Here is a 26,316-nt window from a genome sequence, read left to right as displayed (position 1 = left end):
TTCACACAAAATTGGGAAAATATTATTTGTTCATGGGTAGGCTCAGCCAATATGATAAAAATAACAATTGTATCTAAATTAATTTACTTATTCAGTGCCATACCAATCAAACTACAATTTTTTACAGAACTATAGAAAATAACAAAATTCATCTGGAAGAAAAAAAAGATTAAGACTATCTAAGATACAATGGGGAAAAAATGTGAAGGAAAGAGGCCTAGCAATACCACTCTCAAACTCTATTACAAATTCCTCATCATCAAACAATCTGGTACTGGCTAAGAAATACAGTGGTGCATCAGTGAAATAGGTACACAAAACACATTATTAAATGACCATAGTAATCTGGTGTTTGATAAGCACAAAGATCCAAACTTTTGAGACCAGAATTCACTATTTGACAGAAACTGTTGGGAAAACTGGAAAGTAGTGTGCCAGAAATGAGGTATAGACCAATGTATCACTATATACAAAGATAAGGTCAAAATGGCCATATTATTTCAACATAAAGGGTGATGCCATAAGGGATCATGGAATGTTTAACCTGTCAGATCTATGAATAAGAGAAGAATTTGTGAAAAAATAATAGATAACATAATTGGATGTAAAAGCATAATTTTTATTACATTAAACTAAAAACGGCTTGCATAAATAAAACCAGTACATCCAAGATTAGAAGGAAAACATTAAACTGGAAGAGGGGTGGGGAATTACAACAATTCTCTCTGATTAAGGCCTCATTTCTCAAATATATAGAGAACTGAGTCAAATTTTTAAGAATACAAGTCATTCTGAATTTAATAGATGGTCAAAAGATGTTAATAGGCAGTTTTCGGATGAAAAAATCAAAGTTATCAATAGCCATATAAAATACTCTAATCACTGCTGATTAGAGACATGCAAATTAAAATAACTCTGAGGTACCACCTCACACCTATCAAATTGGCTAATATGACAGAAAGGGAAAGTGACTAATGTTGAAGGGAATGCGGGAAAATTGGGACACTCGTGATGAAGTTGTAAACTGATCCAACCATTCTGGAGTGCAAGTTGAACTATGCCCTAAGGGTAGAAAACTATGCATATCCTTTGACCCTGCAAAACCACTACTGGGTCTTTATCCCAAAGAGGTTTTTTTTTAAAGGAAAAGACTTATTTGTACAAAAATGTTTATAGTAGCTTTTTTGTGGTGACAGAATTGGAAATTAATGGGATGTCCATGACTTTGGGAATGGCTGAAGTAGTTGTGGTATAGTTGTGATGGAATATTATTGTGCTGTAAGAAATGATGAGCAGGATAGTTTCAGAAAAACCTGGGAAGACTTATATGAACTCATGCAAAATGTAATGAGCAAAACCAGGAGAAAATTGTACACATAACAGTAATAATGAATAGTGGTCAACTGTGAATAACTTAGTGATTCTCTGCAAAACATTAATCTAAGACAATTCTGAAGTCTCATGATGAAAAATGCTATACACCTATAAAGCAGGAACTGATAGTTTAAATACAGATCAAAGCAAACTTTTTATTTTATTTTTTGTGGTGTATTTTTGGGGGAGTCTGTATCTTTTTTCATAATATGACCATTATTGAAATATATTTTGTATGACTGCACATGTATAACCTATGTTAAATTCCTTGAGTTCTCATTCATGTGGTTTTGGAGGGAGGGAGAAAATGTGGAACTTAAAACCAATTTAAATGAATATTAAAAATTTTACATGTATTTAGGAAAATAATAAAATATTTGAAAAAAAATAAAAAATTTACATTGCATTTAATAGACACAATTTTCATTGTAGTCATCTCCAGATCCTAAGGCATGGAGTTTAGGTAATATTTAGGTAACAGGTTAGAAACAGAGTAACCAGAACTAAATCTAATTCCAAAGAGGATTGGAGGACTGCCAGAATTTCTCCTTTCAAAGAACTAATTTCACCCAACCTACCTCACAAATTATCAGCTGTCCTGCTTGTTTAAAAGCAGTGAGTATCTTTACAGCCTCTCCCTGGCCCCCTGCTTCTCCCTAGCAATAATTAATTTATTTAAGTCAGTGTATAATTTGGCAACCTCTGAGAGACACGACATGCCTTAAAGTGTTAAGAAAAATAATCACAGAATCTCCAAGATATGATGAAATTCAGAGGTTATTTAGCCCAATTGAAACCTGAACAGATACTAGTATACCTCTGTTGATAAAGGATCATCTAGGTAATGACTTTCATTTAGAAGGAACCCATTATCTTCTTAGATATTCCATTTCACATTTTAAATGATTTTTTTATTATATCAAACCTGAATTTTTCTCTTTGCAATTTCTACCTTGCAATTAAGTTCTCCACAGCCAAGCAGAACAAGTCCCATCCCTCTTCACACTGACAGTCTTTCATATAATTAGAAACAGCTAGCACATGGTAAAGTCTTTTCTTCTTTGAGCTAAACATCTCTAATTCCTCCATTCAATCCTTCTACAACAAAGTCTACAGTCTTCCCACCATCCTGGTTGCCCTCTATTAGACATTTTCCCATTCTTCCGTGACTTTCTTATAATTTGATGAATCTTACCAAACATAGTTATTCCAATTGTGAGTGGTGTTACCCAGGGAAAGGGAGTTAATCATTTTAGGAAAACTGTTCAGTCATTTTTAGTTGTGTCAGACTCTGTGTGACCCCATTTGGGGTTTTCTTGGCAAAGACACTGACGTGTCTTGCCATTTCCTTCTCCAGATCATTTTACAAATGAGCAAACTGAGGCAAATGGAATTAAGTGATTTGCTTACAGCCACACAAGTGTCTGAGGCCAGATTTAAACTCAGGAAGATGAGTCTTTCTGACTCCAGGTCCAGTACTCTATCCACTGTGCCATCTAACTGCCCCATTTTTTTCAGAAGGGGATTCCCTGGTAAAACTAAAGACTTGAAAGAACAATAAATTTTATTGATTCATGTTGTTGCAGCTTACCAAAAGCAGTCAAAAGCTAAATGAGACTAAACCATGGCCTTGATATAAAGGGAGGGTCAGCAACCCCTCTGGGAAAATTAATATAAATGAGTTGAAAATGATCTGGGAAATGGTGTATATACATTAAATATAGGTGTGTGTCTATGTGTTTACATATATATGTGTGTGTGTATATATACACATATGTATACATATACACATATGCATACGTACACACATATATATGTGTGTATATGTATGTGTGTATGTGTGTATTCCCTTTCTTGGGCAATAAAAACCTATACATGTTCATATGCCCAGACAAAATTATTCCTATAATTAAATTCATGCAGAGATGTATGTTTCATCCTTATTTAAGGTACTGTGGCTAAGAGCAAAAAATATTTGAATGCAATAAATGAAAATGTCAGAGAATGATGAAAATGACCTCAGTCCCACCTCTTCTCATTTCACACTTATAGGCTAAGAATGGCAGAAGTATCCATCCAAGGTCACATAGCTATTTAGCAAAACACCTGAGACTTGAATATGGGTCAGCTGACTATAAATCTGGCACTCCTCCTATATCCTGCTTCCCCTAATCCTCAACTTATTTATTAAAAGATAGAGATATTGTTCAAATAAAAAATTTTCTCAAAATTGAATGATTTGACTAAGGTCACCATTTAGCACTGCATTAACAAGTTTTCACTACATTTACAACTCCTGCAGCTTTTTTTTAAAAAACATATTTCCATATTAATCATGTTGTGAAAGAAAACACAGACCAAAAAAAGAAAAAAAATGAAAAACAGCATGCTTGATCCTCCTGCATCTTTTTTAAACCAAAGTTTTGTTATGTACATAGTTGCTTATGTTACATTTAACAGACAAATTACGAGAAAGAAAAAGTTCTAGGTCAACTCTAAGGCCTGAGTACATGGAGCTCACATCCAACCAATAAGTTAACTCCATTTTAAAAGCAAATAATGGGTTTATTTCAAAGCCCAGGGGTTTTCACTAATATAGTGACCATCTATGAAAACCCTGAACCTCCTTACTTTGCCATATCATGGAAACAGACAGGGCGTTTTTCGGTCATTCAGTCATATGCAATAATTTGTGGCCTTGTGGACCATAGCACACCAGTGCTGTCCATGGGGTTTTCTTGGCAAAGAGAGAGTGATTTGCCATTTCATTCTGATCTAATATAAATAGCTTCAACCCTATGGAAGACATTTAATTCCTTGCTATTCTATGAAGGTAACTGGTACTTACTTGTTAAACTTCAATATCTCAAAGGATCTGTGATTTTAAAAATGTAGGTATTCCCTCCACTGATAAAGGCAGCATTGGTACTCTTCCATCCATGTTTGATCAAGAACGTTTGCATGATCTACTGTGCCATCTTCCCCCACCAAAAAAATTCATCTCCTGGTGGCTAAATTTCAGAGGAAAGAAGTATTTGTAGTATTTTAAGAAGCCTTCTCTATAGGCATAGATTTTGGAAACTTGGGGTCCCCTCCATGCCATCATAACATATCAAGTCAGAAAACTTCAGTGGGATAGGTTTGTGGTCTGGATTAAAATTTAAAAATCAGCAACTTTCTACAACATGCTTTTCTTCCTTTCCCTCCCCAGGCAAAAAAAAAAAAAAGCCACCAATCTTCCTTCACCAGTTGGGTTGAGTAAAGCACCTATTCCAGTGACTTCATTGTTCAGATTCTATCCCATTCTAGAAATTTGCAAAAGCCATGGAAGCAGCTGCCTTATTTTCTCATCCTCCAAATGGGTACAGCAGTTTTGATAGTAATTAAATCTTTTCTCTCTAAACAGCAGGAAGGAACATTTAGATTCATTCTGAGCAATTAATTCAATACACTGGTAATACCAAAGGAATAGAACTAGAATAAGAATGGAGGAAACAAAGGTTCTCAGAGAAGTCAAAACTGGCAAAACACAAGCAATGGGGAAAATGCAGAATTTAGCAGGTTAATGAAGAAAAGGATACTGCCATAGTTAAACATATTTCTTATGGAACAAGAAACAATATTTCCTAAGAAACTTCCCTCAAATAAAATAAAAATGACAGCCCAAAATACAGATATGTCTGCTTCCTTATGCTAAGTAATCAGCTAAAAATTGCTGTTGGTGCTAGTCTTCTTTCAGGAAAGTAAGGCCCAGGTAATGCAGTCAATGAATTTATAGCTAGCTATTCTGGCTGATTCAGGCTTACAGATGTAGTTTCTCTATAAATGGCCTCAGGAAAGATAAATGAAAATGTACTTCTTTATTATCATGGTAGATGTCTTTTTAATTTAGTTATGAGGATACAATCAGGTAAGTGTTCGTAACAGTATAATGTACATTTGCTAGTAACTTGTAATAAGCAATTACAAAAATCTATAAAGTAAGAAATGAAATTAGAGTCATTTAATATTATTTATTAACTAGGTGCGTAGGAGAGAATTCCTAAAGCAACTAATGTCTCCAATAATAGTAAAGTTATTACTGAATCTTTACTGATTGTATTCAGGAGAATCAAATTAAATGTGCAGTTTAATTAAATGTACATCCAACTAATACAAAATCCAGATTATTAAATTCTATACTACAGGAGAAAATGGACAAGAATTGCATAGGATGCATAGATTATTTGTCATCCATACTGTTGGAGAGAGTAACTATGTTGATAAGAGAGATCCCAGATCTCTTGCAGTATTAAATGATATTGTCATTTCTGTGTTAGAAGTATCGCTTCCCCCCAAAAAATGATTCTATACAATTTTTCCAACCCAATAGCTTTGTGAAATGAGAATGTATTAGAAAACCCCTCTATTTAGCTGCTTGTGCCCTGAAATTTGCAGAGGACTCATGCATTATTTCCTGATCTCTATTACTTCCCTTTTATAGATATGAATTTTGCAGGCATACAAAAAAGTAACATTCCAGTATACATCTGTTTAGGTCACCAGCTTTTTATTTTCAGGGCTTTCCTCTCCCTTCTCTTCCAGACTCATACACACTTTCGTCCCCATTGGTTACAAGGGAAGATCATAGAGAGTACAGGAATCATAAAGGTGCTGCTAGGGGTACATACAAATAGTATTTAAAAAAGAAAAAAAAATCATTGACATATATTTGTAAAATGATATCCTTTGATATAGGGAAGTAAGGGAATACCAGGGAGCCTGAGGGTTATACTGGCATCCAGGAAATATTTAAGGCATAGTAAGGGATGACTCAAGGACATCTGATGGGTCATTTGTGGAAATCTGCAATAGCTAGCATTTTCAAAATGCTTTAAGATTATTCAAAGTGTTTCACATGTGTTAGCTCATTTGGTCCTCACAACAATCCTATGAGGTAAGCGCTAGTATTGTCCTTATTTCAAAATGAAAAGAAATTGAGAGAGAAGTTAGATGGCCTTCCCAAGATCATACCGCTATAGTGTCTAAAGCAGGATCTACAGAAATATTTGGGCAGAGGGTGAGAATGCATGGATAGGCTTCACTTTGTTATATGGCTTCAAAGACATATTGACATGTACTTTCTACCTCAATCTAGAACACCCAAAGCATTCCCTAATGACTTGTGTCAGCATAGCCTGGAATTTCTGGGAGATCCCCAAAGTCAAGAATTATTTGTTGAATTGAAGTAATTTGAAAAGAGAGTGTACTTTAAACACTTCATTACAAAAATAACGAAATAATCTGCCTGTCTGAATTTGTAATTTGGAAAATAGGGAAGTCATAGGAATTCATCATGTATGTGCATAAGGCTACACTTATGAAAGCATATCAATAAACCTCAAGGTTTCTAATATTAAGTCTATATGCCTTATGTTTGAGTCACTCTCTATACCAGGTCCCTTTGCCTTAGTCTCTACTTTTTAGTGTTTTTTGTTTTTTTCTTTTTTAAAGGAATATCCCAAGATAATGGAAACTTTTACCTTTCACTTCAATTCAACAAACCTTATTTAAGCATCTAAAGGGTTGGAAGGAACTATGCTAGACTCTAAGAATAGGATAAAAGGTATTTGTGTCTCTCTGTGTATGTTCTTTGGCCCCCAACTAGGTAGCACAGTGGGTAGAGTATCAGAAGACTTAAATTCCAATCCTCTCTTACTAGCTGTGTGACACTAAACAAGACACTTTATCTCTCCTTGGCCTCCATTTCTTCCTATGTAAAATGAAGTTAATAATAGCATCTACCTCACAGAATTGTTGTGAGGCTCAAATGAGACAGCATATGTAATGTACTTTGCAAACCTTAAAGCTCTGTATAAATGCTGTTGCTGTTTTGGGTTTTATTATTTTTGCTATTGTTGTTTGGCATGGCTTTAGACTCAAATAAGGAAGAATCACTTGTAGTTGGAAGATCAGAGGAGGTAGCACCAAAGATGGGCCTTGAAGGAAGAATTGAAACAACAATATAAAGAAGCAGGGGTTAATCCAAGTCTCTTCCAGGAACAGAGGGACAGGGAGGAAGATGGAATCAGGGAAACAAAGTCATCCAATATGGCCAACTCAGCAAATGAGTACATAAAAGGATGTCCTGGAAGAAAAGGCTAGAGTGGTAGGTTGAAGATGGATATGGGCATTTTGAATGTCAGGCTGAAGGGTTAATATTTTATCCAGTAAGCATGGATAAAAAGGTTAAAGGTTTTGAGCAGAGAAATGATGTGACAAGATTACCTTGTCTGTGGTCTGAAATATAGAAGCAAGGGAGCAAGTCCTTGAAGATAAGGATGTTATTAGTGAAGTAGAAAGTGGACGCAAAGAAAAGAAATGTTTGTATAGCTCCTACTATGTGCCAGAAAGTGTTCTAAGCACTTTTATAAATATTATATCATTCAATCTTCACAATAACTCTGCAAGGTAGGTATTATTATTTTATGATTTGAGGAAACTATGGCAAATAGAGGTTAAATGACTTGCCCAGAGTTCCACAGCCAGTAAGTGACTGAGAGCAAACTTAAACTCAGTTCTTTCTGACTCAAGGTCCAGTTTTCCAAGTACTGTACCACCTATAGCCTCTACATTCACTACCTATGGCTTTGATGAAATGAAGATCAAAGAAAAGATATGCTTAGAGTGTTTGCCAAGTCACAAAAATTCACAAAGGGATTGACACTTAGTCCTAGAAGGAAATGGAAGAGAAGTCCACCCAAAGAATTATTTTTCCTTTTACCTTAGGTGAGCGTTGAATTATCCAAATGGGGTAAAGGGAGGGAGGAGGAGAAAGGTCAAAAGAGAGAAAGAATAAAGGACAGATTAAAAGGAAAATGCTTTAAGTCAGTGAAGCCTTCATTTTAGTGATTACTTAGAAGCTAGAAGTACTCACAGTAGCTGGCATTACACCCATTGGTAAAAAGGTAGTAGCACCTTCTGCTTTATTAGGTGGATGTCAAAGGGACCTTTGGGGGCTCACCTGTACCCCCACTGGATTTTAGTACACAAGTATTACTGTGTTACTCTTCTGATTATAAATTATCAGTGGCTTCCTAATACCTCTAGAATAAAATGCAAAACGCTTAGACTGACATTTAAGGTGCTCCACAATCTGTTTTTTGACTTATTTCATATTACTCTCTTTTACATATTCTATATGTTAGCCAAACTGATTGCCTCCCAAAATTATCATGCCATTTCCTACCACCATGTTTTAGCATAAACATGACCTAGGCCTGGAATATACTCACTCTTCACTTATTCTTATCAGAATATTCTCTTCCCTAAAGCCCTAGCCTGGATATTCTCTCTTCTTTGAAGCTTTCCATGATCACCATCAAATAAAAGTGGTTTCCCCCTTCTCAAATTTCCCCAGGCCTAGTACACTAAGAACTTCTTTCTCTTGTCCTGCCTTCATCACACTGCACCTTATAGTTTATAAACAAACCTGAGTGAGTCACATAACTTCTTGAGTCCGTTTACTCATCTGTATTTACTTCAGCATTTAGAATTCCATGATTGTTGGTATTTGAGTATATATTGAAAGTATAAATATCATTTATCAGAAAAAAATGATTAGTTGTCTTGCTGCTGGCACTAGTCAATAAATAGCAACTTATTGTTTTTTTTATTTTATTTATTTAATATATTTAGTTTTCAGCATTGATTTTCACAAGAGTTTGAATTATGAATTTTCTCCCCATTTCTACCCTTCTGCGCACTCCAAGATGGCGTATATTCTGGTTGCCCCATTCCCCAGTCAGCCCTCCCTTCTGTCACCCCACTCCCCTCCCATCCCCCTTTCCCTTCTTCTCTTGTAGGGCAAGATAAATTTCTACACCCCATTTCCTGCATATCTTATTTCCTAGTTGCATGCAAAAACTTTTTTTTTTGTTTTTGAACATCTGTTTTTAAAACTTCGAATTCCAAATTCTCTCCCCTCTTCCCTTCCTGCCCACCCTCCCTAAGAAGTCAAGCAATTCAACATAGGCCACATGCATATCATTATGTAAAACCCTTCCACAATACTCATGTTGTGAAAGATTAACTATGTTTTGCTCCTTCCTAACCTATCCCCCTTTATTGAATTTTCTCCCTTGACCCTGTCCCTTTTTGAAAGTGTTTAACTAGCAACATACTGCTAAAAGAAAAGCAGATTATATGAATCTATTAATTAGGCAGATGAAAATCCTACCTGGTTTTTACTTTATTACCAGAAGAATAACCTTAATTTATTATATCACAGTTTAACCACTTCAGAAATTAATATTCTCATCGTGGTTCCGCTTTGGATACTTTGTCTCTGATGAAATTCATTGGTAGATCAGATAACTTATTAACATCTGTATATCCTTATAAATGGACTACTGTATTCCCTTTTAACAATTGTGTCTGTGATCTCCATTCTGAGTAAAGGCCTTACTTCTCCACCTCCCACATATACATCCATACCCTCAAGAATGAGTTAATAGATCATTTGTACCATAATGTAACTTATTTTGTTTCATATATATATATATACTGTATAGGTATGTTCACAACAGTCTTAGATTGTAAGCTCCAAAAGAGTATGGAACCAAATACATATTCCTATTTTTAAATTATAGAACACTGTAATTGTGTAACTCATTGAAACATGGTTACATAGTGGATAGAGTGTTGGTCTTGTCATCCTGAGTATGTTTGCCATCCATCTGACACTTCATAACTGTGAACAAGTCACTAAACAACTCAGAGCCTTAGGCAACTATATAAAGATTACAAACTAAGTCAAAGCAAGGTTACTAGAATGACTCACAAAGTAATTGCATGAGAAAGTCATAGATACTTGATGTATTTGAAAATAAGTGTTCAGTGGGGGTAAGGGAAAAGGATTAGAAGATGGGGAGCTATCTGAGAAATATGTAACTCATAATGATTTCCCAATTATATCACCTGTCAAAATCTAAATACCATATTTTGGCATTCCAAGAGGACCATCTTTTATCATTTTAGTTGTACACAAACAAAGATTTTTATCACCATAGAACTCACCAATGGAAACTTCAGTGTCGTAATTAATGATGACATTGCCATGGTGAACTTGTAAAGTTGGAGTGAGGGTGGGGGTTGTCCCATCAATTACTACTATAATTTGAGTCTTGCCCCTTCTCTATCAAGTTGACAGTCTGAGTAGGGACTTGGCAGAATCTCAGTCAATAGGACATGAAAGCAAATGTCTCAGGAGAAATAGCCACCTTACTTTGCCTGCTGGTGACTAGCAAATAAGTACTGACCCAAGTTTAGGACTTGGGTATCATCTAAATCTCAACACCTGACAGACCTGAAGTCCTGAAGGCACAAAAAATTATTATCAATAAAAATAAGAAGAAATTCCTAATACTTTCTACACTATATAAACTAGGACATGCCTATCCCCACTATAATTAGAATGCTTTGGTGTACTTTAAAATTAGTTATATGACACAATGACAGTTTATTATTGTTCTTCCTGCAGCATTACTTACCAGATATCCACACATCAACTGATAATAAAAATACAATTCTGCCAGAGAGCATAATAATAAAATGAATAGAATAAGAAGCCAGTGAGTCTTCACAAATGTCTGCTTTTCCTGTAACATAGTTCAGCTCATTAAGTTTTACAACTTGGTATTTCAAAAAGGAATCACTTGCTATTAACTGGGCAAACTTAGAGGCCCTCCTAGTCATAATTTAGTTTGGAAAATCTTGACAAAATATTTTTCATGTAATATACAAATATATGTATATACATATATGTGTGTAAAATTCATTTGTAATGTGATCATAGACTAGAAAAAGAATTTTTCTCATTTCCCATTACTTTTCTTTATATCTAGTGTATCTTCATGTACTAGAGACAAATTTTCTAAGGCAAAAAGCACTTATTTAACTTATTCATTTGCAATATACGAAGTTAAGAATTCAAAATGATTTCAGTGATTCTGAGCTTAAAATAAGTCATCATTTAAATAATAGACTACAAAACTGTCCTCTTATGGGAAAGATCAAAATATAGAATGCATTAATTCAGTATTTTCATGACTTAAACAGCTGCTCATTTGAATCCCAATTCAAGGCGTAAAATAATATCTGTTCAAATTGTAATAGCATAAACTCTCTCTCTCTCTCTCTCTATATATATATATATATACATATATATATATATATGTATATATATACATATTTACATATACACATATGTACATGTATCTATAGACACATATATGTATATAAGAGAATATATATACTATATATAAACACAAAGTAAATAATGATATACTGCACTTTGTTAAAGCTATTGTTTTTGTTGTTATTAATAAAAGTATAAGCATATAACAATTCTTTAATAGTTTGATATGTCTGTAATCTCATTGATATCCTGCCCTAAGCTGTAATTGATGAGCTAACTCTCTTTCTTATCCAGTCCAGGATGTAAGTTCCTTGATGGCAGGTGCTATATTACTTGTTTGTATTTGTATTTCTAGCACTTAGCACAATGACTGAAACATAATAAATCTTTAATAAAGTTGTTCAACTATTCATTCTTCCGTGGAGGTATACCTTTCAATGCCTGTCATTTGGTTAACTCTTACAAAAATCCATGAGATACCCCTTTCAATTCCTGTCATAGATTAATTTCCCATATGTGACCAGCCCATTTCCTTTCTGATTAAGCATCCATCAGATAAGGTCCTTAGTGCTTCTTTCAACTACTTGTTGTGACACATCTGAATAAAAAATGAAGAGCTTAGTCTAGCAATTAATTATCCATATGTTTCAAGAATATGTACTTTTAATATCAGAGGGGAAAAATTCATAGAATAATAAACTTAAAGCTTACAGAGAACTCAAAGGTCATTTAGTTCAAAGAAACCTCCTTCTCAGCTCTCCCCTCATTCTTTCTCTCTCAAAATTTTCCATCCTTCCTACCTTTTCATTTACTATCCAAGGTACCACCATACTCCTAGTTGCCCAGCTTCCCTACCTAGTTATCCTTAACTCCTCATTCTCCCTCATTTCAACCATCCAGTCAATTGTTGAGACCTCTCATTTGTGCTTTCAAAACATCTCTCTCCTTCTTCTATCTAAAACCAACACCTTGATGCAGGCCTTCATCACATCATGCTTAGATTGGTGTCCCTGCTTCAAATCTCTCCATTCCAGTTGATACTCCAGTCAGTCAATTAACATTTATGTAGTAACTAGTTTGTGTTACTCACAGTGCTAAGGACTGGGAGTATAAAGAGAGGCAAAAGACAGTCACTGCTCTTAAGGAGCTTAAAATCTAATGGGGGAAATGACATGCAAACAACCATGTACAAACAAAAGATATGCAGGAGAAGTCGGTAACAGTCAACAGAGGCAAAGGCCAAGACTTAAGAAAGATCATGAAAGTATATGAAGGTGAGATTTCAGCCAGGGCTTGAAGGAAGTCAAAGAAGTCAGGTAGAGATGAGGGGATACATCACTGAGGCAAGATTCATGACCTCAAGGGTGACCATGAACATGTCTGAATGGTTCAGAATCACAAAGTATGAAAAACTCTCTATGTAGAAGGCAGAGGAAGTATAACATTTTTGTAGACTCCAGAGGATCAAATCCAAGAACAAATACCCCCTATTCGATATAGTAGCAATTATATTCCAAAACCAGTAAGCCCACCCCAATGTATTAACAAGGAAATTATAATACAGTATTATAGTAAGGAACCAAGTCATCCTATAATCTTCACCCATACTAGGGCCTTCCTGTAAACAATCATTCATGAATCCTAACTCTCTGTTCAACACTCTGTTCTACAGCTCTGCTGATGCTGGTTCTCTCAATGTCTCTCAATGTCTTCATATCTGCTGCCTCAATGTCTTCCTCTCAGTTCTGTTGCTCTCAGCTCTGTTCTTCTTCAATTATCTTCTCCTCTTCAGTTCTCTTCCTCTTCAATTCTCCTCCTCCTCAATTCTGGCCTCTTCTTGTATACAGTCCTAGCTGGCAACTGATTGGCTAGAACTCAAGTCTCTGATTGGCTGAATTCGTGATTGACTAAAACTCAGTGCACATACCATTGGCTCTGGTCTTAGCAATTCCCCATAGAGTCCTGAGGGCTTCATATCCACATCAGCTTAGCACCTAGAAAGTAGGAACTTTAGGCCTACTTACAAATGAAAATATAATCAAGCTTTCCCACCTAGGCCCACCTGAGGCCTATTGAATGGGTGGGGAAGATCTTCAATCACATTCATACTACAGGAGAGAAAGAAAGCATTCCAGGGATAGAAGACAGCCAGTGAAAGTGGCTAAAGTTAGGGGGATAGAGTGCCTTGTTCAAGGAACAGCAAAGAAGCCAGTTATACTGGATTACAGAATATGAGAGGGGGTAAGGTCTAAGACACCTGGAAAAGCGGAAGGGGGGAGATGTAATTAAGAATCTGGAACACCAAACAGAAGATTTTATATTTGCTGCTGAAGGGGAGGGAGATGCACTGTAATTTATTAAATGGATGACATGGATGACTGATACTTTAAGAAGTTCACTTTGACAACTGAGTAGAGGATGAACTGAAATAGGACGAACTTGTGGCAGAGACACCAACTTGTAGGTAACTACAATAGTCCAGACATGAGATGATGAGGATATGACCAGGGTTATGGCAAAGTCAGAAGAGAGAAGGAACCATGTATAAGAGATGTTACAAAGGTAAAATCAAGAGGATTTGTCAATAGATTGGATATAAAGGAAGAGAGAAAGTGAGAAGTTGAGGACGACACCTGTTACGGACTTCCGAAGCCTTGTAACTATGCTCGGGGTTCCCCCAAGCCCCAGGCCTTTGCCTAAGCAAAGGACCTGATCTCGGGGACAATGAACGGGGCGGGAGCCAAAAAGATGGTGAGTGACTCCGTTTATTATTTCAGCAAGCAGCACATTTATAGCTTTAGTGACACAGGTACATTCTTTGGTTACGTGGGTGAAGGACAGGTAAAATTCAATTCACCTGGGTGCTAGGACCGCCCCGACTCCACCTACTCTCCTCCCTTTCTCTTCCCTCACTACCCAAAGCTCCCTGTGGGCAGGCAGTCCAGGCAAAGAACCAGAAACTCCACGTGGTCAGGCAGCCGAAAGTTCCATGTGGTCAGGCAGGTCCAGGCATGGGCAAAGACCTGGAATTGCCAGGGAGGCAACAAAGGCGAGACCCCTCCTCCTGGCTCCACCCATATCTCAAAGCCCTGAGTCTATCTCAGCAGGCCCCTGGGCCTGGAGGTCCGAGGAGGACAGGGCTTAGCTCTAACTCGGCCCGCAACAGACACCCAGGATGCATATTTGGGTAACTGGGAGTTTGGTGGTATTCTTAGCAACAATAGCGAAGTTAGGAAGGGGGGAAGGTATTGAGAGAAAAGTACTGAGTTCAGTTTTGGACATGGTGAGTTTAAGTTGTTATGGAACATTTAGTTCTAGATGTCCAATAAGCAGCTGGAGATTTGAGACTAGAAGTCAGCAGAGAGTTTGTGGCTACATAAGTAGATTTGAGCATCATCAGCAAGGAAATGAAAATTTAATTAATGGGACCTGATGAGATGAATAAGGGAAATAGAGAGTCCTGAACAGCATCCTATGAGACACCCACAGTTATTGGGCATGATCTAGAAAAAGTATTCAAGAAGGAGACTGAGGAGCAGCATCCAGATAGGTAGGAGGGGAACTAGGAGAAAGTAGTGTCATGGAAACATAGAGGGAAAAATTTGTCAAGGAGAAGAGGGTGATCAGCAGCATTGATGCCTGTAGAGAGATCAAGAAGGAAGAAGACTGAGAAAAAGCCATTAAATTTAGCAACTCAGTGATCATTAGCAGTTGGAGAATAGGGTTGTGTTTGGTTTGGGTTGAATGATGAAGTTGTAAGAGACTGCCAAGAATTGAGAGTAAAAATAAAGTAAATAGAGGGGTGGAGCCAAGATGGCAGCAAAAAATCGGGGACTCTCCCAGGCACTCCCCCAGGACCCTTCAAACACTGATAAAAAATGACTCTGAACAAATTCTAGAAGTGCAGAACGCATGAAATAGCAGAGGGAAGCAGGGCTCCAGCCCAGGACAGCCTAGATGGTCATGGGGTAAGGAAGAGCCCAGCGTCTGGACCCACCAGACCAGAAGCCAGTCAGAACAGGCCCTAGCATCCTGAATCAGTGAGCTGTGGCAATTGCCAGACTTCTCAACCCACAAACACCAAAGACAACAGAGAAGATTAGTGGGAAAAGCTGCGAGGACAGAGTGAAAGGAGTTTGCAGTTCAGCCACTGCCCCAGGGGCAGTGGAAGTGGCGCAGCTACAGAACTACAGCTGCAGTTGCTTCCGGCCCCAGGCCCACCTGGTGGGAGAAATTAAGTGGAGGATCAGAGCAGGAGTGCAGAGCCTGCTTAATATCTGAGTCCAGTTCAGGTTGGCAGTTTTTGTGGTGGGAGGAGTGCTGGTGTGGCAGAGCTTGCTGTGTAGAAATAGCTCTGAAAACAACAGCACATCCCCTCAAGCTTGGAACAAAGTACTCTCTACTCTACAAACAGTCATACCCTGATGAAAAACTCAAGGGTCAAGTAGTTGGCTGGGAACATGGCCAGGCAGCAAAAATGGAATCAGATTCAGACTGAGACTTTGGAATCTTTCTTTGGTGACAAAGCAGACCAAAACATACAGCCAGAAGAAGTCAACAACGTCAAAGAGCCTACATCAAAAGCCTCCAAGAAAAACATGAACTGGTCTCAGGCCATGCAAGAGCTCAAAAAGGATTTGGAAAAGCAAATTAGATCAGTAGAGGAAAAATTGGCAAGAGAAATTAAAATGATGCTAGAAAACCATGAAAAACAGGTCAATGACTTGCTAAAGGAGACTCAAAAAATACTGAAGAAAGTAACACCTTAAAAAATAGACTAACTCAAATGGCAAAAGAGCTCCAAAAAGCCAATGAGGAGAAGAATGCTTTGAAAGGCAGAATTACCCAAAGGAAAAAGGAGGTCCAAAAGACCACTGAAGAAAATACTACCTTAAAAATTAAATTGGAGCAAATGGAAGCTAGTGACTTTATGAGAAATCAAGATATTATAAAATAGAACCAAAGGAATGAAAAAGTGGAAGACAATGTGAAATATCTCATTGGAAAAACCACTGACCTGGAAAATAGATCCAGGAGAGGTAACTTAAAAATTATTGAACTATCTGAAAGCCATGATCAAAAGAAGAGCCTAGATATCATCTTTCAAGAAATTATCAAGGAGAACTGTCCTGATATTCTAGAGCCAGAGGGTAAAATAGAAATTGACAGAATCCACTGATCACCTCCTGAAAAAGATCCCAAAAGGAAAACTCTTAGGAATTTTGGTGCCAAATTCCAGAGCTCCCAGATCAAAGAGAAAATACTGCAAGCAGCCAGAAAGAAACAATTTGAGTATTGTGGAAACACAATCAGAATAATACAAGATCTAGCAGCTTCTACATTAAGGGATCAAAGGGCTTGGAATATGATATTCTGGAGGTCAATGGAGCTAGGATTAACACCAAGAATCACCTACCCAGCAAAACTGAGTATCATGCTCCAAGGTAAAATCTTGACTTTCAGTAAAACAGAGGACTTTCAAGCTTTCTCAGTGAAAAGACAAGAGCTGAACAGAAAATTTGGCTTTCAAACACAAGAATCAAGAGAAGCATGAAAAGGTAAACAAGAAAGAGAAATTACCAGGGACTTACTAAAGTTGAACTGTTTTGTTTACATTCCTACATGGAAAGATGATGTGTATGATTCATGAGACCTCAGTAGTAGGGTACCTGAAAGGAATGTGTGTGTGTGTGTGTGTGTGTGTGTGTGTGTGTGTGTGTGTGTGTAAAGACAGAGGGCACAGGGTGAGTTGAATATGAAGGGATGATATCTAAAAAATAAAATCAAATTAAGGGATGAGAAAGGAATATATTGAGAGAGGTAGAAAGGGAGAGATAGAATGGGGTAAATTATCTCACATAAAAGTGGCAAGAAAAAGCAGTTCTGTTGGGAGGGAAGAGGGGCCAGATTAGGGGGAAAGAGTGAATCTTGCTCTCATTGGATTTGACCTAAGGAGGGAATAACATACACACTCAATTTGTTATCTTACCCCACAGGAAAGAAGGAGGAAGGAGATAAAAAACGGGGGATGATAAAAGGGTGGGCAGTTTGGGGGAGGAGGTAAACAAAAACAAACACTTTTAAAAAGGGACAGGGTCAAGGGAGAAAATTGGGTAAATGGGGATAGGATAGGAAGGAGAAAATATAGTTAGTCTTTCACAACATGAGTATTGTGGAAAGGTTTTGCATAATGATACACATGTAGGCTATGTTAAATTGCTTGCCTTCTTAGGGATGGCGGGTGGGAAGGGAAGAGGGGAGAGAATTTGGAACTCAAAGTTTTAGAAGCAGATGTTCAAAAACAAAGGTTTGCATGCAACTAGCAAATAAGATATACAGGCAATGGGTCATAGAAATCTATCTTGCCCTACAAGAAAGTAAGGGAAAAGGGGATGGGGGGAGTGGGGTGACAGAAGGGAGGGCTGACTGGGGAATGGGGCGATCAGAATATATGCCATCTTACAGTGGGGGAGAGGGTAGAAATGGGGAGAAAATTTGTAATTCAAACTCTTGTAAAAATTAATGCTGAAAATTAAAAATATTAAATAAATAATTAAAAAAATTTTGAAAAAGAAAATAAAGTAGAGGCACCAACTGGAAATGACCTTTTAAGGAGTTTAGCCACAAAAGCCAAGAAAAATGCAATGTGCTAGCATGGATAGATGAATTAAATGAGATGTGAACTTGTTTGCAGGCAATAGGGAAGAAGCCAGTAAATAGGAAGAAACTGAAGATAAGTGAGAATATGAAGATAATATTTGCTACAATCTGCTAGAGAAAAGAGGCTAGAATTCGATCTCTTGTTCATGTATAAGGTTTGGCCTTGTCAAAGAGAAGGACTATTTCATTATTTAACAGAGGGGTAAAGGAAGAACTGGTGACAAAAATATCTGAGTGATGTAACAGGAGGAAGAGAAAAAAGGGAGTTCTTTGCTAGTTGCCCCAAATCTTTCTTTAAAATATGAGCTAAATCTATAGATATTCTCCACCAACTGTAAGGCCAATCAGTAAGTGAAAGATCTTTCCCACCCATTGAATAGGCCCAGGTGGCACCAACAAAGGGAGGCTTGATTAGAGGCAGGCCCACACCCTTTTCACTAACTAGATGTGAGGTCCCAGGCCCACACCTTTTTACTAGTTAAGCAGATGTGGGCACGAAGCCCTCAGGGCCCTAAAGATTGTTGCTGAGACCAGAGCCAATGGTATGTGCACTGAGTTCTAGTCAATCAGATGCTGTCTAGGACTGTATAAATAGAGAGCCCAGAACTGAGGGCAGCAGAGCAGTTGAACTGAGAGTGGCACAATTCAGAAGCAGATATCCAGAGGATATTGAGGCAGCAAGAGCTACAGGAATCAGAATTCAGCCCAAGGAGAAGGAGCAGGAACTCATAGTCAGCATTGCTGCATAAGAGAGCACTGAGCAAAGAGTTAGGATTCGTGCATGATTTGTTTATAGGAAGGCCCTAGCAGAGGGGAAGGTTACAGGACAATGTGGCTCCTTGCTATAATATTGTGTTATAATTTGCTTGTTGCTAAATTGAGGTTGGCTTACTGACTTTGGAATATTATTGCTACTATATGGAATTGGAATTACTGCTCCTGGGATTGGATTCTCTGATGCCTAAATAAATGTTATACTTCCTCTGAAAAAAATAAAATAAAATAAAATATGAGTTAAATGTGACACTAATATACTGTTGGTAGAACTATGAATTGATCCAACTATTTTAGAGAGCAATCTGGAATTATGCTGAAAGAGTTACAAAACTATGTATACCCTTTGACCCAGCAATACTACGAATAGCTCTATTTCCCAAGGTGATCAGAGAAAAAGGAAAAGAACCTATATGTTCTAAAATATTTGCAGTACCTCTTTGCAGTAGTAAAAGGTATGCCCATCCATTGGGGAATGGCTAAATAAGTTGTGTTATATTATTGTGATGTGCCATAAGAAATGATGAGCTGGTTGATTTTGGAAAAACATGGAAAGACTTGCATTAAATAATTAAGAGTGAAATGAGCAGAACCAAGAGAATGCTGTATAAGGCAACAGCAATAATTTTTAAGAACAACTTTGAATGACTGAGTTATTTTGAGTATTATAAATATTCAAACCACCTACAAAGGAAAATGCTATCCTCCTCCCAGGAAAGAACTGATAAATAGAAGTATAATTGAAATATGCTTCATATGGTTTTATTTTGTGTCAAATGGTGGCTTTCTCTAGTGTAGAGTGAGGAGGGAGGGAGGAAGAGAGAGAGTTCAGAACTTAAAATGTAACACAAATAAATTTTAAAATATATGATTCAGGTTCTCAATTAAGTCGGGGGAGGTGGAGACATGAGATGTTTAAAGAGGGATGAAAATATTTGAAAAACCCACCACAGAGGAGGACATAGTGAATTAATCCAAGGCAGGGCAAAATCAGCAATATAGTAAAGTGACCAGAGAATCAGGAAGAAAAGAAAATGGAGTTTACCTGGTTTACCCAGGGAACAAGATGGGGAACTGAGGAGATTGTAGATACTGCTTAGGGAAAAGAACTGAAATATTGTGCAACTGAAGGCTACAATGTGGTTGAAGAATAGAGTTTGGGTTAATGAAGAAGAGGGAGAATTAGAATAACAATAGATTATGATTAGATGTTAGGACATTTCAGAATTCATGAATATGGAAATAGTTCATTTACTGGTGATGGTTAAATCAAGGATATGAACATCTTTGTGTGTGGCTGAGGTGAGGTGAGGAGTAGGTTATGTGAAATGAGTAAATTGAAGAACTAGGAGTTTAGGGCATTTGAGAGAGTATCAACGAATATGTTGAAGTTTCCTGTATATAGCCCATCAGGGCAGAAGTTGAAGAGGAGAGGACTATAAGCCAGATTCCAAACTCATTGAGAAAAGAAGAATATCCTGGACTTCAACAGCTATGAGAACTTTTATTCAGTGGTAGATAAGGATGTAGTGTACCTCAAAGGAAAATAAGTTCCTGAGTAATGATGGTAGAAAAAGAACCAGGATCTGGTAATGGGAACCAAGGAGTATTCCAACTCCCTCACGTTGACCAATGAGTTAGGAGGAAAAAATGAAAGTGCAATCAATGGAGGAAAGGGAGGTTCATAGAGGCTGTGTCACTAAGGAGAGATCCAAGTCTCCTGAGAGCCAGAAAATGGAAGGAGTGGTAAAGGAAAATATTTAATATGAAAGCCAAGTTTGTGTCTATGTATCAGGCATTCCAGACAGCATAGGGGAAGGGGTATGTAGCTTTAGAAAGGTACATATGGCAGTAGTGAGGGATTGCATTGAGGGGAAAAAGAATAAGAGATTAGGCAGTGGGAGATGGAAAACCATTCAGAATCAGTGGGATGGAGAACATATGACCAAAGTGGGAAGAGGAAGGGGATAGAATAGTTGATTGATGAATGAGTTTAGATTGGTTTTCATTGTCCATAGGGGTTTGGACTCAGTTATGTAGTTCAGGCTAGAGAAGTTATGTAGTTTACAGGACAAGTTTTGGGAGCTGAAAGAATTGTGTCACTCCCCCTTCCCCAAAGTAAGAGACAATGCTGACAGGATGGTGTTTCTCTTCTTCCCTGGAAGGGAAGAGACTGGTACTTGATGGAATGATGGTTCTCCTCATCAGGGAGGCAAGAGACCAGGCTGGAGATCTGATATGATGGAATAGTATTTTCTCCTTTCACTTCAAAGGAGGAGACTGGTGGACAAGGGAAAGGCAGTTCTCCTCTTCCCAAGGGAGGCAGGATACCCAATTCAACTTCACTCTGCTATCAAATTGATATTCCTAAAGGTGAAGTCTGATGATGTCATCCTCCTATTCAATGATCTCTGGTGGCATTCTATAACTTCTAAGATCAAATATAAAAATGATCTCTTCATATAAACCCCTCTATAATCTACCCCCTTCCTAGCTCTCCAGTTTCCTCATACCATAGTCCCTTTCCATGGATTCAGCAATCCAGTGACATTAGCCTCCTTGCTGTTCTTTGAAGAGGACATTCCATTTCTCAACTCTGCTATAACCCCATGACTAAAATTCTCTCTCTCCTCATCTCTGGCTCCTGACTTCCCTGGCTTCCTTTAAGTCTCAGCTGAAGACCCTTCAAGAAACCTTTTTCTAGTCTGCCTTAATCTCAGTTCCTTCCCTCTGATACTATTCCTAATTTATATTATCCATGTATTATTGGTGCAAAGATATTTGCATGTTATCTTCCCCATTAGAGGCAGCTAAGTGGTTCACTATATCTAGCACTGGGCCTAGTGTAAGGAAAATTGGAGTTCGAATCCAAATCTCTAACTCGGTGACCCTGGGCAAGTCACTTAACCTCTATCTGCCTCAGTTTCCATAACTATAAAATGGCAATTATAATAGCACCAGTCTCATGGGGGTAATTGCAAGGAAAAAATAAGATGATATTTGCAAAGTCCTGAAAACAGTGTCTTCTACATAGTAGGCAATTAATAAATGTTTTTTCTTCCTTCTTTCCTTCCTTCCAGCTTCATTCATTTTCTTTCCTTCCTTCTTCCTTCCTTCTTTCCTTCCTCCTTTCTTTCTGCTTTCTTCCTTCTTTCCTGCCTATTTCCTTCCTCCCATTAGACTGTGAGCACCTTGAAAACAGGGGATCTGGGGTTTTTTGTATTTTGTTTTGCATTTCTTTGTATCCCAAGCTCTTAGCATACTACCTGGGATGTATTGGCTGCTTTATAAGTCACCATAGGGACTACCTTGTCCTGTCCTCTACTCAGTACATGAATCTACTCTATTACATGTCCATGACACCTTTTTCTTTCCAGCAAGGGATTCATAGGATCTTTAGTGCTGACCAAGAGTGTATTGTGGTATTTTGAATTCCAGTCAACAAAACTAAAATGATATTCCAAGGTGTAACAAAAATGTTGCTAGCAGCTGTCGTGGGGGTGAAAGACCAACAATAAAAGCACACAGAAAGGCTTCTAGCACAGGTTCTTTGATCTGCTTTTCTAAGGAAAGCAACTTTAAGGGGTTAACAATCTCACTTTAATTAAACATCCATATACCATTCTCTTAATTCAGGGGGAAAAGCAAGCACCCTGAACTTCAGAGAGAATACAAACAGAAATTACAAGGATACATTATATAAAGAGTGCAAATAAACACAAATCAGCAAACAGGCTTCTACCTGTCTGTCCAAGCAATACACAAATAGTTACAGGAGAGGGAGAAGCACCAACATCTGGTTTTTCAAAGCCGGGGGTGGGGGGGGAGCTGCTTCAATGGCTACACAGAGTCTTGTCACCAACACTCTTTCAATGAGTGTGCCCCCAAAGGCAAAACGCTAACCTCTGAGTTTATGTACACTTCTTCAGGATCAAAGGGCATCACAACCATGTGACTCAAACCCATTTGACTTAGGCCTTCTTGTGATTTAAATGCTTGCTCAGGGTCAGGGTGTCACAACCATGTGACTCAAACCCATGTAAACTAGGCCTTCCCTTGATGTAAGCAGGTCATCAAAGACTCCCAATTCAATCAAAGATCCCTTAGTGCTGAGAAGCACTCAAAACAAAGACAACAAAAAGTCCCCTTTGCTTGCCATTATATTTGAAAGATAAAACTCATTAAAGGTACTTGATTATCTCAGAATTCCAAAAGAGAAAACAGTGAAAAATAAAAAAGTCCTAGTGCTAGCAAGCATATGGATGATAATAATTTTGAGTTCACAGTAAGCATATGAAATTATCAAAATACCTTGGATAAATTGAAAATGTTTTTTTTTTTAATTAAGCCAGAATTCAACACATATCTTTGCTGAGTGTCATCAGTTTACAAGTGTATGCTACTAGTTTGGTCCATGTTTGCATATTTAATATAATATAATTATATTATATATTATATTATATATTAATATATATTAATTATATATAATATATTATATAATATATTATATTATATTATTATATATAATATAATATAATGCAGGTGACATAAAATGATGGGGTGAAGAGATACCAATAGGATCAATTTGGACTGTTGTTCTAATTATCATAAAAAAGGGAGAATGAGGACAGAAATCCTGTGTAAATAACAATAGCTAACACATATATGACACATTAAGTTTTGCACAGTGATTTACACATGTTATCTCATTTCATTCTCACAACAAGCCTGTGTTATAGGTGCTATTTTTATCCCCATTTTAGACATGAGGAAACTAAGTCAAAAGTAGGTTAAATAACTTGACCAGCTAGTAAGTGTGTGAGGCATAATTTGAGCTCATTTTTTTTTGTGACAGTTTATCACTCTATGCAATCTGCATCCTAGCTACCTGACTTCCATATATTATCTCCGCCACTTCCAATCTAGTTGAACCATAATTATGAATACTAATAAATATTGGAAATTAGAAAGAGAACTGAAGAAAACTGTAGATATAATTGTATTCTTTACATTTTACCTTCTACATCAAGTCTGATGGTCACCAAGTTTGCCAACACTTTTTAAGCACTGACTGATTTGGAATTGAAGCAAAATCAATAATCACTTAACTAACAGTTTGTATATGTAAGGCACTGTGATAGGCATACAAAAACACACTTATATGTATATAGATATTGCCACATATACATGAAATATTCTTTTAATATTTTTCTTTATTAGTTAATATGCCTTTAATAAAATTCTTTTCTGAAGCTTCCTTGTGGTATGGAAATGACCCTCCTTTCTCAAAGGCTTTGCCAAGATACAAACTCCAAAAACAAATCCTACCAAGCTGGAAATACTTTGAGTATGGCCCTAGAAATGGATTATATGTCTGTTTCTGGAGGAAAATTTTAGCTAGGTTTGCAGAGGCTCACCATAATATTGACTTTGGTCTGGTAATAATTTTTGACCATAGAAATTCTTTAACATCAGATGCCAAGTCAGATGGTAGTTGTGATCTGTGTCAATAGCAAGAATGCCATATTGAAGAAGAAAATACAGATTTTTGAACTGGTAAAGTATAAGCCTCCTTTCAATGCCAACTTGTGCTAATATGTTATCATCCCTTGGTATGTAGTAATACACCTGACCTAACAAACTCTATGGAGTGCAGGTATATAAAGTGACATTAACAACAATCTTATGTTGGCTTTAAATTTACAAATCACATTACATATATTATCTCATCTGAGCCTCAAAACCCTGTGAGGTTTGTAGTACAAATTTTGTCTCATTTTACAAATAAAAAAAGTTAGGCTTAAAGAGTTTATGTGAATTGCCTGAGGTCACACAGTGGTGAAATTCAGGCTTGAATCTAGAAGTTTTTTGATTCTAAGTTTAGTACTCTTTTTTTATCCATCTCACTGAGAGTCAAATATATTCCCATCTGAGATCATAGTGAATATGTTCACACATACACACATACACACGTATGTGTGTGGGTATATGTGTGTGGTATATGTATGTTACATTCACTATTTATTATATATTGTATTAAATTATATTTATGTGTATTGTTACATACATGGTATTTAAAAATCATTGACATTTCTCTGAATTTCAGGAATGATATTAAATTTAGTTTTTATAATACAAATTATTATTGGTATTTCATTACATGTGCTTATCATATTTAAGGATGGCCCATTCAATACCAATGAAAACAAGTTATGTAATTAGTTAAAAAATTTTCTTGGCATAGTATAGAGTCATTATGAATTATAACACTGAAATTTTATTTGATCTCAACACAGGTATATTATAAAGACAAAGATTAATCAAATTTACCTTACTTCAGACCTCCTCCATGACTGACTGGAAATTTAAAATGCCAACAGTTACTTTAGAAACCCTGGGAAGAAATCTCAAGAGTAAAATCTTTTTTCTCACTATGTCTCTAGCTGGTGCTGATAGAATCTGACGCAAATTATGTTAACCTTTATATGGGAAAATGCAATGTAATCAATAAAGGACACCTCAACTTTTCAGCTATCACATCACAGTTGTTGGCGAAAGCAAAGTCTTGAATTTTAGATGTGTACCTCCAGATTATATACCTTTGTGAGGATATAAAATTTTGAGTGGAAAATTGGGCTGGATTATTTAATCTCTGAAATGACTCTATTTTGAGTGTGCAAAAATTGCTTGGGGAAAATTTGATAATTTTGCTATTTTTGCTCCTTTTACTGTATTCTGATATTGAGGCTTGATTTTTAATTTTCAAAGGTTTTCCTCTGCAGGTTGTACATATGGGGTGGGTAAATGAAAGGCCCCAGGGAATTGATTCATCTCAACCCTACAAACACAAGTTCCTGGCCCTGAAAGGTTCATCCTTCTACATTTTCAGCACTCCACCGGTAAGAATACATTTGAATTCAGTAAGGAATGGGTTGTTGATGCATTTGCTTGTATTAGAAGCAAGGATCAAATTGATTGGAGGGGAAGGCATGATTCTAGTTAAATCAGCAATTGGCTTCTCTTTTACAGAGGTCCCAAAATGAATTCACTACTTTTTAGCAGACTGTCCTAAAAGAACACTCTTCACTGATGAACAATTCTAATTCCTTATTTTGCCCAATGAAATTAAATGTGACCTCCTTGCTCTCACAAGAAATAATAAACAGAAAATCATTTTAATGTACAATATGATACTGGAATTTTAAAGAATATAGTGACTCAAGGAACCAGCTATAGGGTAAAGAAAATGTTCCTCTGCAAGACATATTTTCCAATTTAACCCATGCTTCTATCAATATCTAAAAATTTTTCTTACCAGGCATCTTTTTAAA

At 36.9% G+C, this 26,316-nt stretch overlaps 1 protein-coding gene across 1 annotated transcript in view; it reads left to right on the top strand.

Moving 5' to 3' along the window:
• SNTG2 (syntrophin gamma 2) overlaps positions 1-26,316 on the top strand; it is a 698,484-nt gene that overhangs the window by 500,339 nt on the left and 171,829 nt on the right. The window contains exon 12 of the mRNA XM_036750363.1: positions 25,768-25,884. Within this exon, the coding sequence (XP_036606258.1) occupies positions 25,768-25,884 (117 nt within the window). The remainder of the gene's footprint in view (positions 1-25,767; positions 25,885-26,316) is intronic.

The sequence above is a fragment of the Trichosurus vulpecula genome, chromosome 3 (genome assembly GCF_011100635.1).
Source record: "Trichosurus vulpecula isolate mTriVul1 chromosome 3, mTriVul1.pri, whole genome shotgun sequence".
Lineage (NCBI taxonomy): Eukaryota > Metazoa > Chordata > Mammalia > Diprotodontia > Phalangeridae > Trichosurus > Trichosurus vulpecula.
The sequence above is the reverse complement of the archived record's forward strand: the minus strand, read 5'-3'. Positions and strand labels throughout refer to the sequence as shown.